At 42.3% G+C, this 19,492-nt stretch overlaps 1 protein-coding gene across 3 annotated transcripts; it reads left to right on the top strand.

Moving 5' to 3' along the window:
* Positions 1-10,988: 10,988 nt before the first annotated feature.
* Positions 10,989-13,353, top strand: LOC116374795 (granzyme A-like). 3 transcript variants are annotated; one of them, XM_031829602.1, is made up of 5 exons: positions 10,989-11,146; positions 11,244-11,391; positions 11,943-12,081; positions 12,170-12,445; positions 12,778-13,353. In XM_031829602.1, exons 1-5 carry the CDS (start codon positions 11,083-11,085, stop codon positions 12,937-12,939), a joined length of 789 nt encoding a protein of 262 aa, XP_031685462.1. In that variant the 5' UTR covers positions 10,989-11,082; the 3' UTR covers positions 12,940-13,353. The 3 variants fall into 3 exon arrangements, with proteins under 3 accessions (XP_031685462.1, XP_031685463.1, XP_031685461.1); XM_031829603.1 differs by lacking the exons at positions 10,989-11,146; positions 11,244-11,391 and adding an exon at positions 11,564-11,715; XM_031829601.1 differs by lacking the exons at positions 10,989-11,146; positions 11,244-11,391 and adding an exon at positions 11,579-11,808.
* The last annotated feature ends 6,139 nt before the right edge of the window (positions 13,354-19,492 follow it).

The raw sequence follows: 19,492 nt of genomic DNA, 5'->3' as shown, positions 1-19,492 counted from the left end.
CTATGGGTTGACTGTGTATCTATGGGTTGACTGTGTATCTATGGGTTGACTGTGTATCTATGGGTTGACTATGTGTCTATGGATTGACTGTGTATCTATGGGTTGACTGTGTATCTATGGGTTGACTGTGTGTCTATGGGTTGACTGTGTGTCTATGGGTTGACTGTGTATCTATGGGTTGACTGTGTATCTATGGGTTGACTGTGTATCTATGGGTTGACTGTGTGTCTATGGGTTGACTGTGTGTCTATGGGTTGACTGTCTATCTATGGGTTGACTGTGTATCTATGGGTTGACTGTGTATCTGTAGGTTGACTGTATATCTGTGGGTTGACTGTGTATCTGTAGGTTGACTGTGTATATGTGGGTTGACTGTAATCTATAAGTTGACTGTGTATCTGTAGGTTGACTGTGTATCTGTGGGTTGACTGTGTATCTGTAGGTTGACTGTGTATATGTGGGTTGACTGTAATCTATAAGTTGACTGTGTATCTGTAGGTTGACTGTGTATCTGTGGGTTGACTGTATCTATGGGTTGACTGTGTATATGTGGGTTGACTGTGTATATGTGGGTTGACTGTGTATCTACGGGTTGACTGTATATCTATGGTGTGACTGTGTCTCTATTTGTTGACTGTGTTTCTATGGGTTGACTGTATTCTATGTGTTGACTGCCTATCTATGGGTTGACTGTGTTTCAATGGGTTGACTGTTTGTCTATGGGTGACTGTCTGTCTATGGGTTGACTTTGTATCTATGGGTTGACTGTATATCTATGGGTTGACTGTGTGTCTATGGGTTGACTGTATATCTATGGGTTGACTGTGTGTCTATGTGTTGACTGTGTATCTATGTGTTGACTGTATATCTATGGGTTGACTGTATATTTTAAAGGTTGACTGTATATCTATGGGTTGACTGTATATCTATGGGTTGACTGTATCTATGGGTTGACTGTATATTTTAAAGGTTGACTGTATATCTATGGGTTGACTGTGTCTCTATGGTTTGACTGTATATTTTAAGGTTGATTGTATCTATGGGTTGACCTTATATTTTAAGGTTGATTGTATCTATGGGTTGACTGTATATTTTAAGGTTGACTGTATCTATGGGTTGACTGTGTATTTTAAGGTTGACTGTATATATTTAAGGTGGACTGTGTATCTCTTTGTGTGATTCTGTCCTGCAGCCGTTCTCTGTGCTGAATATGCCTAGTCTATACCATAGCTGAGTCTGGCAGTTGTGTGTGTGTGTGTGCGTGCGTGCGTGCGTGTGTGTGTGTGTGTGTGTGTGTGTGTGTGTGTGTGTGTGTGTGTGTGTGTGTGTGTGTGTGTGTGTGTGCGCGAGTTTGTGAGTGAGTGAGTGAGTGAGTACCACAAAATAACTTTGAACAGAGTGCTTATCCATTGTGTTATGGTGATCGATAGAATAGATAAGGTTTAACCTTTACCCTTTACAGGTTAAACCTTGACCTAGATCTTTGTCAGATTATGTATTTCCAGGAGTGTGTGTGTGTGTGTGTGTGTTGGTATCGGTTTGTTAATGCTTGTGTTTACAGCGGTTTTGGAGCAGTGGCCAATGGTTCTTCCTTGCTGAGCGGCCTTCCAGGTTATGGCGATATAGGACACGTTTTACTGTGGATATAGATACTTTTATAGCACCTGTTTCCTCCAGCATCTTCACAAGGTCCTTTGCTGTTGTTCTGGGATTGATTTGCACTTTTTACACCAAAGTACGTTCGTCTCTAGGAGACAGAACGCGTCTCTTTCCTGAGCGGTATGACGGCTGCGTGGTCCCATGGTGTTTATACTTGTGTACTATTGTTTGTACAGATGAACATGGTACCTTCAGGTGTTTGGAAATTGCTCCCAAGGATGAACCAGACTTGTGGAGGTCTACAATTTTTTTTCTGAGGTCTTGGATGATTTATTTTGATTTTCCCACGATGTCAAGCAAAGAGGCACTGAGTTTGAGCCTGAAGGACACGACATCATAGTCGTCTGTCTCTGGGTCCTCACTATTCTCCCATTGTATCTGCACACAGGTAAGAGTCTCTGTGTGCCTGTGTATGTGTGGGGTACATGCACGCCATCATATCTGATCTTCTCCGTTGTCTTGGTGCTCAGTGTCTGTATATGTTCATTGTCTGTCAGTATGTACCATGTTCCCTGTCCTCACTGATCCACGTCAATGTATACATACTATATACATGTATATATATAGTCTGTGGAGGGTGATCTAGTCTGTGGAGGGATCCTCATCCCATGATTCGTTGATCCTCATCAACGAATCATGGGTCCTGACTGCGGCCCACTGTCATTTGTAGGTTGTCACAATACTAAATGTTTTTTTGTGCATCTTTTGCAATATTGTTTTTGTTTAATTGCTGAGAAAGTATGTATTAATAAAAAATAAAATAATTATGCAAAGCTGAAATGAATCAAGTCAAACTGTATTGTGGCCGAATCCTATACTAATTATCCTATACTGTGATCCTGTACTGTATATTCAGAGCAGCAAGTGTATCCAACACGTCTCCATGTACATTTTTCTAAGGAATGTATTGTCTAACGAATCGGATTCTGGACATTGTCTTTAGAACAAAGACGGTCAATCTGGGTGTCCACCTCGTAAATGAAACCGAGAAGGCTTACAGACAGGTCAGAGATGTGGAGGAGCACGTTCCTTATCCTTACTACAATGCTGCGGACCACCGCCACAATATCATGCTGCTACATACAGGTCAGAGATCATTCATAAACAATAAATTGCACCAAACATAATTAGGTGTAAAAACAGATTGAGAGACCCACCACATGTATTTGGGAATAATGTTGTTTTTAATTTAAAGTAATAATAACAACAACCATAAAAAATGGATTGGACTCAAAGCGCTTTACGTAGTAAGGGGGAAACTCACCTCGTCCACGGTCAATGTGTGGCACCCAGTTGGGAGATGTGGGCTACCACTGTTTGTACCAGAACCGGCCTCTATGTTATGTGTGATTGTGAGGAGCTATTCAAATTCCACAGTCACAACACGACCGAGGTAAAGACAGTTTAAAGTTGGATATTCAACGGATATTAGCGCTTTCAAACCACTTGAGCCACAGACTCCAAATCAGTGTCATGATGTTGGAAAAATTGCACACAACATTGCACAGGTCTTATTGGAAAGCATTAATTTGCTTTCCAAAGCTAATAAACACGTGGAAAAGTGAGCAGCATTTTGTATTCCTAGTTGAATTAGTTAGGGAGCGTAAACAAAGTACAAACTTTTTTTACATTTGAATTTCAATAGCTCCTTGGTCATGTGACCTACTTGACTTAAACAAGGTCCAGAATGTCCACTGACTACCCTTCTATATTGCACACCCTTTAGTTTGTCCAATTTCATCTCACATGATTTTACATTCATTTTTCAAAATGTTACATTTCAATAGCTCCTTGGTCATGTGACCTACTGACTTCAAACAAGGTTCAGAATGTCCACTCAGTGGGCCTACACATTGCACATCCTTTGGTTTGTCCATTTTCATCTCAGGTGATTTTACATTAACTCTGTGAACCTTTGTAATTTCAATAGTTCCTTGGTCATGTGACCTACAACCCTCATACTACTTTCAGAATATCCATTGACTAGCCTTATACATGGCACACCCTGTTGTCTGTCCATTTTCATCTCACATGTCTTTACATACATTTTTCAAACATTCTAATTTCAATAGCTAATTGGTCATGTGACCTATTGGACTCAAACAAGGTTCCGAATGTACACTCAGTGGGCCTACACTTTGCGCATCCTTTAAATTTGTCAATTTTCACCTCATAAGATTTTACATACATTTTTCAAACTTTCTCATTTGTGACCTACTGACCTCAAACTACTTTCAGAATGTCCACAGACTAGCGGAGACGGGCACTGCTAGACGTCTAGTGTGGTAACGCGACCTATCCCGGAGAAGCTGGCGGGAGCCCCAGGGAGAGTTCTCTTTTCTTTGTGAAGGGCAGGGCGCCCTGGAATGGGTTCGCCCCAAGAGATGGGCCCAAGCCCTGGAAAGCGTCGCGGTTCCGGCGGCGTCCGGTGAGCTCTCGCTGGTCCTTGAAAATCCGGGGGAAGAGGGTGTAAATCTCTCGCCGGGCCGTACCCATATCCGCAACAGGTCTCCAAGGTGAACAGCCTCTGACATGTTAAAACAATGTAGGTAAGGGAAGTCGGAAACTCAGATCAGCTAGGGCCTAGCAGGTGACTTTGAACTGGTGCGGACCAGGGGAATCCGACTGTTTAATTAAAACAAAGCATTGCGAAGGCCCGAGGTGGGTGTTGATGCGATGTGATTTCTGCCCAGTGCTCTGAGTGTCAAAGTGAAGGAATTCAATGAAGCGCGGGTAAACGGCGGGGGTAACAATGACTCTCTGAAGGAGTCCTTCGCCTTAGTAATGTAGATACCGAGGTAGCCCTCTATAGCAGGGCTCTTCCAATCCCTCCCTGTATGCCATCTGTTTTCAGGTGTCGCTAACAATGCAAACCAAAATGGGAGTTAACTCGGTACTAGTCCGTACGCGAAGAGAGCCCTGCAGATGGTGACGGCTGTTGACTGTTAAAAGGCGTAAGAGTCGTGTCCTTCGGGTATGTATGTGGTCGCAAGACCAAACCTGGAGTGTGCACACTCCCATCTAAATACCAGGACTGGATCAATACAACCATCCAAATCGCTGGCTGATATAGCCAACTTCTGTCTATTCTGAAAAACATTGATATACTGTGAGGAAAAATGCCATTTAATATAATTATTTTTTAGCAACTGGAAAACACGAATTGTCTTGCTCCTTAAATATGAATTAATATCATTATTATTATTATCATTATTATAATTAATATCATTATTATCATTAATATCATCATTATTATTAATATCATCATTATTTTTATTATTATAATAATAATAATTATTAATATCATTATAATTATAATTACAATTCATATTATTATCATTATTATTATAATTATTATAAATAATATCATTATTATAATTAATAACATTATTATTATTATCATTATTATAATTAATAACATTATTATTATTATTATCATTATTATAATTAATATCATGATTATAATTAATATCTTTAGCATTATTATTATAATTATAATTAATATCATTATTATTATTATCATTATAATTAATATCATTATTATTATTATCATTATAATTAATTGATATTATTATTATCATTATTATAATATCATTCAAAAACCAATAATCAAATGAGCATGTTGTGAACAGTCAAGTAGTGAAAGTATAACATTGTTCTCTGAATTATTGGGTGATGTAACGCAACAATTTGATTTACATCATTGCTTCTGTATGCTTACTTTTGTACTTTTCCTGCATTTTATAATCAATAAAAAAACATCTAAATGCTACAATTATTATACAAATTATTTTAATACCACTATAAGCCCCGCCCATCACAACATCAGAGGTGCGTTCAGTTCTCTTGAACGTCTGCCATGTTGCTGAACGTTTCCCCCCCCCAAAAACGTTCTTGAACAGACTGAGGTATGTTTGCTCCCGTTTGGTGGGTGGCGAGGTGCAGCTTAATGCAATAAGTGATGCATTTACAGGGCAGTGGCCATGCTGACAGCGTTCCCCAACCCACAACACGAACCAGGTTTTCTAACTGGTCGTTTAGTACAGACCCGTTTCCGTTCAACTGAACGTTTCAGAACGTAAAAACATACTGAATGCAGCCCTGTTGTAAGCCCTGCCCACTAGCATCACGTCTTCTGCAGTGAGAAAGACAAAGAATGAAAGTGAGAGAAACGTAAAAACAACCCATATTTATGTTTATTTATTTTCCCTTTTGTACTTTCACTATTTGCACATTGTTACAACACTGTATATATACTCATCATCAAGCTGGAGGCCCTAGGTCTCAACCCCACCCTGTGCAATTGAGTCCTGGACTTCCTGATGGGCCGCCCCAAGAAGGTGAAGGTAGGAAACAACATCTCCACTTCACTGACCCTCAACACTGGGGCCCCACAAGGGTGCATGCTCAGCCCCCTCCTGTACTTTCTGTTCACCCATGACAGCCTACAGGGAGGAGGTGAGGGCATTCGGAGTGTGGTGTCAGGAAAACAACCTCTCACTCAACGTCAACAAAACAAAGGAGATGATCGTGGACTTCAGGAAAGAGCAGAGGGAGCATCCCCCCATCCACATCGAAGGGACAGCAGTGGAGAAAGTGGAAAGTTAAGTTCCTGGGCGTACACATCACTGACAAACTGAAATGATCCACCCACACAGACAGTGCTGTGAAGAAGGCGCAACAGCACCTCTTCCAACATCAGGAGGCTGTAGAAATTTGGCTTGTCACCCAAAACCTTGACAAACTTTTACAGATGCACAATCGAGAGCATCTTGTTGGGCTGTATCACCGCCTGGTACAGCAACTGCACCTCCCTCAACCCCAAGGCTCTCCAGAGGGTAGTGAGGTCTGCACAACGCATCACCGGGGGCAAACTACCTGCCCTCCAGGACACCTACACCACCTGATGTCACAGGAAGGACAAAAAGATCATTAAGGACCACCACCACCCGAGTCTCTGTCTGTTCACCCCGCTATCATCCAGAAGGCGAGGTCAGTACAGGTGCATCAAAGCTGGGACCAAGAGACTGAAAAACAGCTTCTATCTCAAGGCCATCAGACTGTTAAACAGCCACCACTAACACAGAGAGGCTGCTACCTACATTGAGACCCTATCACTGGCCACTTTAATAAATGGATCAATAGTCACTTTAAACAATGACACTTTAAATAATGCCACTTTAATAATGTTTATATATCTTACTTTACTCAAATGATGTGGCAGGTAGACTACTGGTTAGAGACTTGGGCTGGTAACCAAAAGGTTGGTGGATCGAATCCCCGCGCTGACAAGGTAAAACTCTGTTGTTTTGCCCCTGAACAAGGCAGTTTAACCCACTGTTCCTAGGCCGTCATTGTAATTAAGAATTTGTTCTTGACTGACTGCCTAGTGAAATAAAGGTTAAATAAATAAATCAAATATATGAATATACTGTATTTTATACCATTTATTGCACCTTGCCTGTGCCGCTCAGCCATCGCTCATCCATATATCTATATGTACATATTCTCGTTCACCCCTTTCGATTTGTGTGTATAAGGTAGTTGTTGGGAAATTGTTAGATGACTTGTTAGACATTACTGCACTGTCGGAACTAGAAACACAAGCATTTCACTACACTCGCATTAACATCTGCTAACCATGTCTGTCACAAATTAAATTTGGTTTGCTGAACTTAATGACAATTGAAATGTCTTTATTATTTAGGAACTTCTGTTAGTGTAATGTTTACTGTCAACTTCTGTTTGTTTCACTTTTGTTTGTTACCTACTGCTCTTGCTTTTACAATGTTAACATATATTTCCCATGCCAATAAAGCCGTTGAATTGAAATGGACCGAGAGTGCTGCCACGTTCAAAACAGCTCAGAACTGGGAAGTTGGACATTTCCGACTTCAGTGCATTCAAAACAACTGGGAACTCGGAAGAAAATGAGCTCCGACTGGGGAAAATCCAACTAGGGAACTCTGGCCTCTTTCTAGAGCTCCGACTTTCCTACCTGAAGATCACTGACGTCGTGATTTGACCTCGTATTCTTCCGAGTTCCCAGTTGTTTTGAACGTGGCTTGCATCACAAGGGGTCAGGAGGAGATGAGAGACAACCCACCTACCCAGGAACAGTGGGTTAACTGGTCTAGGAACAGTGGGTTAACTGGTCTAGGAACAGTGGGTTAACTGGTCTAGGAACAGTGGGTTAACTGGTCTAGGAACAGTGGGTTAACTGGTCTAGGAACAGTGGGTTAACTGGTCTAGGAACAGTGGGGTTAACTGGTCTAGGAACAGTGGGTTAACTCGTCTAGGAACAGTGGGGTTAACTGGTCTAGAAACAGTGGGGTAACTGGTCTAGGAACAGTGGGTTAACTGGTCTAGGAACAGTGGGTTAACTGGTCTAGGAACAGTGGGTTAACTAGTCTAGGAACAGTGGGTTAACTGGTCTAGGAACAGTGGGGTAACTGGTCTAGGAACAGTGGGGTAACTGGTCTAGGAACAGTGGGTTAACTGGTCTAGGAACAGTGGGTTAACTGGTCTAGGAACAGTGGGTTAACTGGTCTAGGAACAGTGGGTTAACTGGTCTAGGAACAGTGGGTTAACTGCCTCGTTCAGGGGCAGAACAACAGATTTTTACCTTGTCAGCTCAGGGATTCGATCTTGCAACCTTTCAGTTACTAGTCCAACACTCTTAACCACTAGGCTACCTAATTTTCATTAGGGAGCTGGGACACAAGGTGAGTGGGTCATTGACATAATTGGACACCTTGAGGACAGTAGATGAATGATCTCGATAGGATTACAAAAAATATAAATCAGGGAGGGAATAAGCAGGAAATGTGGGAATACTCCAACCAGGATTCCTGTAAAAACAGGGAGTTTGGGGACAGTTACGGGGAATTGTGTCACGCCATCTCTAGATAACGTACTGTATCTCATAATAGATATCAGGGTTAAAGATCTCATAATGACGTGATGACGTCTGCACCATATAAATATAATCTAAAGGATGGAGTAAAACCTGAAGCCGTTGAATAGTGGATGCGTCATATTCCTTTTAAAAACACGGAAATAGTCCCAATGGTTTCCCCCCGTTCATTTTTCACATTTTGAATTTGATTTTTTTTAAATGCAATTAATTGTTACTTTGGCGTGATTATTTTGATACCCGTGTAATTCTCTCTCGGACAAGGTGCATTTTATCAATATATTCGCCTCAATTTACTCTCAAATGCGCAATGATAATTATTGATTAAAAAATGACCTTGTCCGAGAGATTTGCAAGGTTATCAAAACATCACGCCAGGGTAAGCCTATGTAACCAACTTCACATAGCCCCCAAGAAGATGGGACACACGGACACCAACACTTCAGATTGACTTGTTTTTTCTATCTGCAGTAAAATATATAAAACAAGTGAAGACATGCATTAAAACAGGACTTTCACAGCCACACGTTCACTGCTCGCAGAAAATCTCTCTCAGACTGAAGAGCAGACAGACCAACTTCCCAAATAAGGAAGAAAGAAGCACTCGAAACCCACTAGTTGTTCTTTCAAAGAAAATGGTTAATCCTGAAGACCTCTCGTATTGCTAACCTTACTACAATGACAGCAAATATTTGTATGAATTCGACAACACATAACGAAACTTTATTTTATATCACAGCTTTTCGTGAAGTGAATGGTTTCACCCACTACTCTACCCGCGACCTGCTGTGTTCTTTGATATCTACATCGCGCAGGAGGTTGGAAAGAAACTCTAAATGTTCACTCTGTCACACCTACACGAAATACAGACCGTATAGTTCTAAAATCCCTGATGGAAAAATGATTCGTGTAAAAACGATTGGAACCATTTCGGGGTTTTATGACTCCATACTGTGTGACTCAATAGCCTTGATCTAGATCAGTAATTTTGTTGTAGCCCTGAACCAGCTCACCTGATTCACCCAATCAAGGGCTTGATGATTAGTTGATAAATTGAATCAGGTGTGATAGATCAAACACATGTGGAAAATCTCAATTGCACACTCCTCACTTCCTCTCTCCCTTCTCTAAACCCATTGGAGTTTTGTCATCCAATGGGTTTTGAGAAGGAGGTGAGTGCAGTATGGAACATTGAGCGATGGTGGAAGCATTGTGTGAATCTGTTGTCTCCAGTACAGTTGGTGAGAATGACTGGAAGATGGTAAAGAAGAGGGGAGAAAAAAAGGGATGGAAATTAACAGCAGTTTATGGTTGGAGTGTGATTCACAAGAAATTCCTAAACCTCCTCACCCCCCTCGACCACCTCACCCTCCTAGACCTCCTCACCCTCCTCGACCACCTCATCCTCCTAGACCACCTCGCCCTCCTAGACCTCCTCACCCTCCTAGACCTCCTTACCCTCCTAGACAACCTCACCCTCCTCGACCACCTCACCCTCCTGGACCTCCTCACCCTCCTAGACCTCCTCACCCTCCTCGACCACCTCATCCTCCTAGACCACCTCACCCTCCTAGACCACCTCGCCCCCCTCGACCACCTCACCCTCCTGGACCTCCTCACCCTCCTAGACCACTTCACCCTCCTAGACCACCTCACCCTCCTAGACCACCTCTCCCTCCTAGACCACCTCACCCTCCTAGACCACCTCACCCTCCTCTCGCTCCTAGACCACCTCACCCTCCTAGACCACCTCACCCTCCTCTCCCTCCTAGACCACCTCCTCTCCCTCCTAGACCACCTCCTAGACCACCTCACCCTCCTCTCCCTCCTAGACCACCTCACCCTCCTCTCCCTCCTAGACCACCTCACCCTCCTAGACCACCTCACCCTCCTAGACCACCTCACCCTCCTCTCCCTCCTCTCCCTCCTAGACCACCTCACCCTCCTCTCCCTCCTAGACCACCTCACCCACCTAGGGAAAATAACGAGTGAAAGGTGAAACCTCTGTCAATGATGTAACTTTCTTGTGTAACTGAGTCATTGGGTTTTCATATGAATGGAATGACTTCGTTGTTGGCGTTCTGTCTCTACTATTGGTGAACATATTCTCTTCTTCAACAGACTGAGTGGGCTAACAGTGTTATGATGCACTTCTATATTAGAAACTAAACTAGACAGTAAACAACTTTTTGTGGACCGAGGGTCATTTTGTAAAGCTCTAATACTACTGGAGAAAATGATAAACTCTTGTTTCTCCTTTTTATAATTTGTCTTGTCATTGTCATCTTGTTTTACACATTCAGTCATCTTGTTTTAATGAAATAGGGATTTAAAGTGTTCAATGGTGACATTTAAGTAAAATGGTAGAAGATGTGACCGTGTGTGTGTGTGTGTGTTTCCACTTTGAGGTGAACATCAGACCACATCCTCTAGTATAAAGAGAGAGATCAGAGAGCATCACAGCACAGTAGACCCTGAACTACTGAGGTTACATCAGTTAAATAACCATGATCCTCTCCACAGCAGCCAGTTTCTGGACCTCTACCATGATCCTTCTATATCTGCACTCAGGTAGGTGTGTGTTTGTGTGTTTATGTTATCTGACAAATATATATATATGATTATTTCTCTAATTAGTTACTGTTGGTGTTTTGTCCAATGCTCCTAGGTGACTGTGCAGAGATCATTGGTGGAAAGGAGGTGAAGCCTCACTCCTTACCCTACATGGCTCTACTGGAGGACAACAAAGGAAACAAAATGTGTGGAGGAATCCTGATCCACCAGCAATGGGTTCTGACTGCGGCCCATTGTACTGAGTAGGTCCAATATCTGTCACACCCCGAAGGCTCTCTATGGTGTTTTAGGTCAGGGCGTGATTAGGGGGGTTTCTAGGTATTATATTTCTATGTTGGTGTGTGTGTGTATGGTTCCCAATTGGAGGCAGCTGATAGTCGTTACCTCTAATTGGGGATCATACTTAGTTTGTCCTTTTTCCCAGCTGCGATGTGGGATATTGTTTCGTATGAGTGCCTATGTGTGCGATGTAGTTCACGATTGTTATATCATCATCATCATCATCATCATCATCGTCGTCGTCGTCGTCGTCGTCGTTGTTTTTTAAGTTTCACTATCATTAAAATGTGGGACTCTACTCACGCTGCGCCTTGGTCCAATTATTCATACGATGGTCGTGACAATATCAGTGTTGTTGTCCTTGTACAGATGCTGCCACTGTAATGGTTTGCTTAGCAACTCCGTTTCAAATGTTAGATTTTTTTATACATTGTGCTTCTGAGATTGTGTCATTATAGTTGTTGGGCTGCTTCCTTCAGCTGATCTAACCAGAAGGTTGTGTTTCTGTCTGAAGCATCAACAAGGTGTTTCTAGGGGTCCACTCCATCAAACAGGAGGAGAAGGAGACTAGACAGGTCCGTAAGGTGAAAGGTCGCGTCCCTCATCCCTGTTATGACCCCGAATTCAAAGTCAACGACATCATGCTGCTGAAGGTCAGTCACTACCGTGGTGTCAGCCATTATTCAAAATCTAGAGACGGTTGAAGGAGAATTGACACGACCCTCTTCTTCTTCTATCCAGTTGGATAAGAAAGTAAAGCTGACTAAGGAGGTGAGACCTCTAGCGTTACCTGTCCCTGTGCCAGACGTCCAAGCAGGGACCCCCTGCTCAGTGTCTGGCTGGGGAGCCACCGAGAACAATGCTAAAACCATGTCTGACGTCCTGAAATCTACCAACGTCACCGTGATCGACAGGAGAAAGTGTAACTCTGCAGACTACTACAACATGACCCCAATCATCACCTACAGCATGCTGTGTGCCGGCTCTGTGGACAAGACCAGGGTGGACTCATGTCAGGTGTGTGTGTGTGTGTGTGTGTCAGAGGAGGCTGGTGGGAGGAGCTGTAGGAGGACGGACTCATTGTAATGACTAGAATGGAATTACTGGAAAGGTGTCAGACATGGAAACCACATGTTTGACTCCATTCCATCGATGCCGTTCCAGACATTACAATGAGCCCATCCTCCTAAAACTCCTCCTACCAGCCTCCTGTGTGTGTACTCGCTGGTGAAGTTGTAATATATTTTGCAGGGAGCCAATGATCAACCATTGATACATGTGTGAAACTGTATATATTGTTTGTAAATGACAAAGTAATCATGTATGAATTGATGTGCTGTGTGTTTCAGGGAGACTCTGGTGGCCCGTTGGTGTGTGGAGGTGAACTAAGGGGAGTCGTGTCGTTCGGTACAAAATGTGGCATCAAGACCAAACCTGGGGTGTACACACTCATATCGAAAATGTACCTTGACTGGATCAACAAAACCATGAGGAAGTCACTGATTGACTGATTGATACCTGCTTTCTCAGGCTTTTCTCAATAATTTGTGAAACTATTTAATATTTACTGAATTTGAATTATAGCTCATGTGCTGGAAGCTGTGAAGTATGTTTGAACTCTGGCCAAGCTTTGTGTGAAGATGTGCAGTGATGTAATGAGAACCTAGGCATGTGATGTAGGTACAAAATGGGAAAATATGTGTAACTGATGTGAACTCTCTCTGAGACCTTGAAGTTGCTGTTGCTCTGCAAGGCTCTTTTGTGGAGCGATGGGTAACGATACTTCGAGGGTGGCTGTTGTCGATGTGTGCCGAGGGTCCCTGGTTCGAGCCCAGGTCGGGGCGAGGAGAGGAGAGGGACGGAAGCTATACTGTTACATATGGACAAAGGAATTGCTGACAAAAATTAAAATGTGAAAACAGACATTTCAGGTGTTTTATTATCCTTTTAAATGGACTACTATGTTTTCACCCTGACATGTCACGTCTTGTTCTAGTTGGAAATTTAGTTAGTAGATACTTCCAGTCTTGAACTGTCGTCTTTTTTAAACATGAGAGTCACACCGTGAGAAACTATTATGGACATTTTCAGAAATTACAACAAAAAAATTATCTATGGGTAGCACCTTCAATACATGCATTTCTATAGCCCCCAAGGTATATTTTTTACAACCAATGGCTTTGTGGTGACTTGAAAACAGCGACCCCTGTTATTCATCTGGTGTTAACAAAATCCCCCCAAAAAATTGTCACATGCACCTCATACAACAGTTGTAGACATTACTGTGAAATTCTTACTTACAAGCCCTTAAAATGCAGTTCAAGAAATTGAGTTAAGAAAATATTTAATAAATAAAATGTAACATTTTTTTTATCTAAAGTAACACAATAAATAACGGTACTATGTACAGGGGGTACCGGTACCGACTCAATGTGCTGTGTTACAGGTTAGTTGAGGTAATTTGTACATGTAGGTAGAGGTAAAGTGACTATGCATAGATAATAAACAGAGAGTAGCAGCAGTTTATAAAGAAAGGAGGGAGGGGGTGTCAATACAAATAGTCCGGATGACCATTTGATTAATTGTTCACTAGTCTTATGGATTGGAGGTAGAAACTGTTAACAAGCCTTTTGGACCAAGACTTGGAGCTCCAGTACTACTTGCCATGATGTAAGAGAGAGAACAGTCTATGACTTGGGTGACTAGAGTCTTTGACAATTTTTTGGGGCCTTCAGTACAGGACTAAGATCGAATCGTACTACGCTCTAAAGCTCGTTGGATGTGGCAGGGCCTGCAAACCATTACAGACTACAAAGGGAAGCACAGCCGAGAGCTGCCCAGTGACACGAGCCTACCAGACGAGCTAAACTACTTCTATGCTCGCTTCGAGGCAAATAACACTGAAACATGCATGAGAGCACCAGCTGTTCCGAAAGACTGCGAGATCACGCTCTCCGCTTTCGATGTAAGACCTTATAACAGGTCAACATTCACAGGGCCGTAGGGCCAGATGAATTATCAGGACATGTACTGCGCGCATGCACTGACCAACTGGCCAACAACAGCTCCCTGTCCAAGTCTGTAATGCCACCATGTTTTAAGCAGACCACCATAGTCCCCGTGTCCAAGAACACTAAGGTAACCTGCCTAAACGGCTACCGACTTGGTGCACTCACGTCTGTAGCCACGAAGTGCTTTGAAAGGCTGGTCATGGCTCACATCAACACCATCATCCCAGAAACCCTAGACCCACTCCAATTTGCATACTGCCCCAACAGATCCACAGATGATGCAATCTCCATTGCTCTCCCTTTCCCACCTGGACAAAAGGAACACCTATGTGAGAATGCTATTCATTGACTACAGCTCAGCATTCAACACCATAGTGCCCTCAAAGCTCATCAATAAATTAAGGATCCTGGGTCTGATCACCAACAATTATGAGACAGCCTATATGGAGGAGTTCAGAGACCTGACCGTGTGGTGCAAGGACAACAACCTCTCCCTCAGCGTGATCAAGACAAAGGAGATGATCTGCTCGGCCTCCGACCGCAAGGCACTACAAAGGGTAGTGCGAACGGCCCAGTAAATCACTGGGGCGAAGCTTCCTGCCATCCAGGACCTCTATAACAGGCAGTGTCAGAGGAAGGCCCTAAAAATGTTCAAAGACTCCAGCCACCCTAGTCATAGACTGTTCTCTCTGCTACTGCACAGCAAGCGGTACTAGGTCAAAGAGGCTTCTAAACAGCTTCTACCCCCAATCCATAAGACTCCTGAACATCTAGTCAAATGGCTTCCCAGACTATTTGCAGTGCCCACCCCCCCTTCACACCCCCTCTCACCACCTCATTACACCATTGCTACTCTCTGTTGTCAACTATGCATAGTCACTTTAATAACTCTACCTACATATACATATGACCTCAAATAACCGGCACATCAAACTCTGTATCGGTACCCCTCACTGTATATAGTCTCGCTACTGTTATTTTACTGCTGCTCTTTAATTACTTGTTACTTTTATCTCTTATTCTTATTTTTTTAACTGCATTGTTGGTTAGGGGCTCGTAGGCTCAGCATTTCACTGTATGGTCTACAGCTGTTGTATTCAGCATTTCACTGTATGGTCTACACCTGTTGTATTCAGCATTTCACTGTATGGTCTACAGCTGTTGTATTCAGCATTTCACTGTATGGTCTACACCTGTTGTATTCAGCATTTCACTGTATGGTCTACAGCTGTTGTATTCAGCATTTCACTGTATGGTCTACACCTGTTGTATTCAGCATTTCACTGTATGGTCTACACCTGTTGTATTCAGCATTTCACTGTATGGTCTACAGCTGTTGTATTCAGCATTTCACTGTATGGTCTACACCTGTTGTATTCAGCATTTCACTGTATGGTCTACACCTGTTGTATTCAGCATTTCACTGTATGGTCTACACCTGTTGTATTCAGCATTTCACTGTATGGTCTACAGCTGTTGTATTCAGCATTTCACTGTATGGTCTACAGCTGTTGTATTCAGCATTTCACTGTATGGTCTACAGCTGTTGTATTCAGCATTTCACTGTATGGTCTACAGCTGTTGTATTCAGCATTTCACTGTATGGTCTACACCTGTTGTATTCAGCATTTCACTGTATGGTCTACACCTGTTGTATTCAGCATTTCACTGTATGGTCTACACCTGTTGTATTCAGCATTTCACTGTATGGTCTACAGCTGTTGTATTCAGCATTTCACTGTATGGTCTACAGCTGTTGTATTCAGCATTTCACTGTATGGTCTACACCTGTTGTATTCAGCATTTCACTGTATGGTCTACACCTGTTGTATTCAGCATTTCACTGTATGGTCTACACCTGTTGTATTCAGCATTTCACTGTATGGTCTACAGCTGTTGTATTCAGCATTTCACTGTATGGTCTACACCTGTTGTATTCAGCATTTCACTGTATGGTCTACAGCTGTTGTATTCAGCATTTCACTGTATGGTCTACACCTGTTGTATTCAGCATTTCACTGTATGGTCTACACCTGTTGTATTCAGCATTTCACTGTATGGTCTACAGCTGTTGTATTCAGCATTTCACTGTATGGTCTACACCTGTTGTATTCAGCATTTCACTGTATGGTCTACACCTGTTGTATTCAGCATTTCACTGTATGGTCTACACCTGTTGTATTCAGCATTTCACTGTATGGTCTACAGCTGTTGTATTCAGCATTTCACTGTATGGTCTACAGCTGTTGTATTCAGCATTTCACTGTATGGTCTACACCTGTTGTATTCAGCATTTCACTGTATGGTCTACAGCTGTTGTATTCAGCATTTCACTGTATGGTCTACAGCTGTTGTATTCAGCATTTCACTGTATGGTCTACACCTGTTGTATTCAGCATTTCACTGTATGGTCTACAGCTGTTGTATTCAGCATTTCACTGTATGGTCTACAGCTGTTGTATTCAGCATTTCACTGTATGGTCTACAGCTGTTGTATTCAGCATTTCACTGTATGGTCTACACCTGTTGTATTCAGCATTTCACTGTATGGTCTACACCTGTTGTATTCAGCATTTCACTGTATGGTCTACACCTGTTGTATTCAGCATTTCACTGTATGGTCTACAGCTGTTGTATTCAGCATTTCACTGTATGGTCTACACCTGTTGTATTCAGCATTTCACTGTATGGTCTACAGCTGTTGTATTCAGCATTTCACTGTATGGTCTACACCTGTTGTATTCAGCATTTCACTGTATGGTCTACACCTGTTGTATTCAGCATTTCACTGTATGGTCTACACCTGTTGTATTCAGCATTTCACTGTATGGTCTACAGCTGTTGTATTCAGCATTTCACTGTATGGTCTACAGCTGTTGTATTCAGCATTTCACTGTATGGTCTACAGCTGTTGTATTCAGCATTTCACTGTATGGTCTACAGCTGTTGTATTCAGCATTTCACTGTATGGTCTACAGCTGTTGTATTCAGCATTTCACTGTATGGTCTACACCTGTTGTATTCAGCATTTCACTGTATGGTCTACACCTGTTGTATTCAGCATTTCACTGTATGGTCTACAGCTGTTGTATTCAGCATTTCACTGTATGGTCTACAGCTGTTGTATTCAGCATTTCACTGTATGGTCTACACCTGTTGTATTCAGCATTTCACTGTATGGTCTACACCTGTTGTATTCAGCATTTCACTGTATGGTCTACAGCTGTCGTATTCAGCATTTCACTGTATGGTCTACAGCTGTTGTATTCAGCATTTCACTGTATGGTCTACACCTGTTGTATTCAGCATTTCACTGTATGGTCTACAGCTGTTGTATTCAGCATTTCACTGTATGGTCTACACCTGTTGTATTCAGCATTTCACTGTATGGTCTACAGCTGTTGTATTCAGCATTTCACTGTATGGTCTACACCTGTTGTATTCAGCATTTCACTGTATGGTCTACACCTGTTGTATTCAGCATTTCACTGTATGGTCTACACCTGTTTTATTCAGCATTTCACTGTATGGTCTACAGCTGTTGTATTCAGCATTTCACTGTATGGTCTACACCTGTTGTATTCAGCATTTCACTGTATGGTCTACACCTGTTGTATTCAGCATTTCACTGTATGGTCTACACCTGTTGTATTCAGCATTTCACTGTATGGTCTACAGCTGTTGTATTCAGCATTTCACTGTATGGTCTACAGCTGTTGTATTCAGCATTTCACTGTATGGTCTACACCTGTTGTATTCAGCATTTCACTGTATGGTCTACACCTGTTGTATTCAGCATTTCACTGTATGGTCTACACCTGTTGTATTCAGCATTTCACTGTATGGTCTACACCTGTTGTATTCAGCATTTCACTGTATGGTCTACAGCTGTTGTATTCAGCATTTCACTGTATGGTCTACACCTGTTGTATTCAGCATTTCACTGTATGGTCTACAGCTGTTGCATTCAGCATTTCACTGTATGGTCTACAGCTGTTGTATTCAGCATTTCACTGTATGGTCTACAGCTGTTGTATTCAGCATTTCACTGTATGGTCTACAGCTGTTGTATTCAGCATTTCACTGTATGGTCTACACCTGTTGTATTCAGCATTTCACTGTATGGTCTACACCTGTTGTATTCAGCATTTCACTGTATGGTCTACACCTGTTGTATTCAGCATTTCACTGTATGGTCTACAGCTGTTGCATTCAGCATTTCACTGTATGGTCTACAGCTGTTGTATTCAGCATTTCACTGTATGGTCTACAGCTGTTGTATTCAGCATTTCACTGTATGGTCTACAGCTGTTGTATTCAGCATTTCACTGTAAGGTCTACTACACCTGTTGTATTCAGCATTTCACTGTATGGTCTACACCTGTTGTATTCAGCATTTCACTGTATGGTCTACAGCTGTTGTATTCAGCATTTCACTGTATGGTCTACACCTGTTGTATTCAGCATTTCACTGTATGGTCTACACCTGTTGTATTCAGCATTTCACTGTAAGGTCTACACCTGTTGTATTCGGCTCATGTGACTAATAACATTTGATTTGATTTGATCTGCTCATACATTAGAATCCATCCACGTAGTTTCTGAGAAACTACGGGATGGTTTAGTTTCATCTCAGATCTCATCACATTGACAATCATGGTTTCTCAGGAACGTTGTGGTTTCACCTCATGGGGGTCTGTGGTGAATCTGCCATCAAAGTATTTCATCATGTCAGCAATTTCTCTGAACTAGCTGGCACTAACCCTATCCCTGCAACCAAGCTTGAGACACACTTCTTCCGGCCGTGGTTGTAAATAAGAACTTGTTTTCCATTGACCTACCTGGTAAATTAAAAGGTAAAAATGAAAAAAGGAATAAACGCTGGAGATCATTACACCACCCTTGTACGACACAGAAACATCTTCTTTTATGGATGTGCTGTGTGCTTTCACATTTCATCAGTGAAGCTGGAAGCTGATTGATAAGCTGATTGATAAGCTGATTGATAAGCTGATGGATAAGCTGATGGATAAGCTGATTGATAAACTGATTG

The sequence above is a fragment of the Oncorhynchus kisutch genome, linkage group LG8 (genome assembly GCF_002021735.2).
Source record: "Oncorhynchus kisutch isolate 150728-3 linkage group LG8, Okis_V2, whole genome shotgun sequence".
In the NCBI taxonomy this organism is placed as follows: Eukaryota; Metazoa; Chordata; class Actinopteri; order Salmoniformes; family Salmonidae; genus Oncorhynchus; species Oncorhynchus kisutch.
Note: the sequence above shows the minus strand (reverse complement) of the source record. Positions and strands in the feature narration are given on the sequence as shown.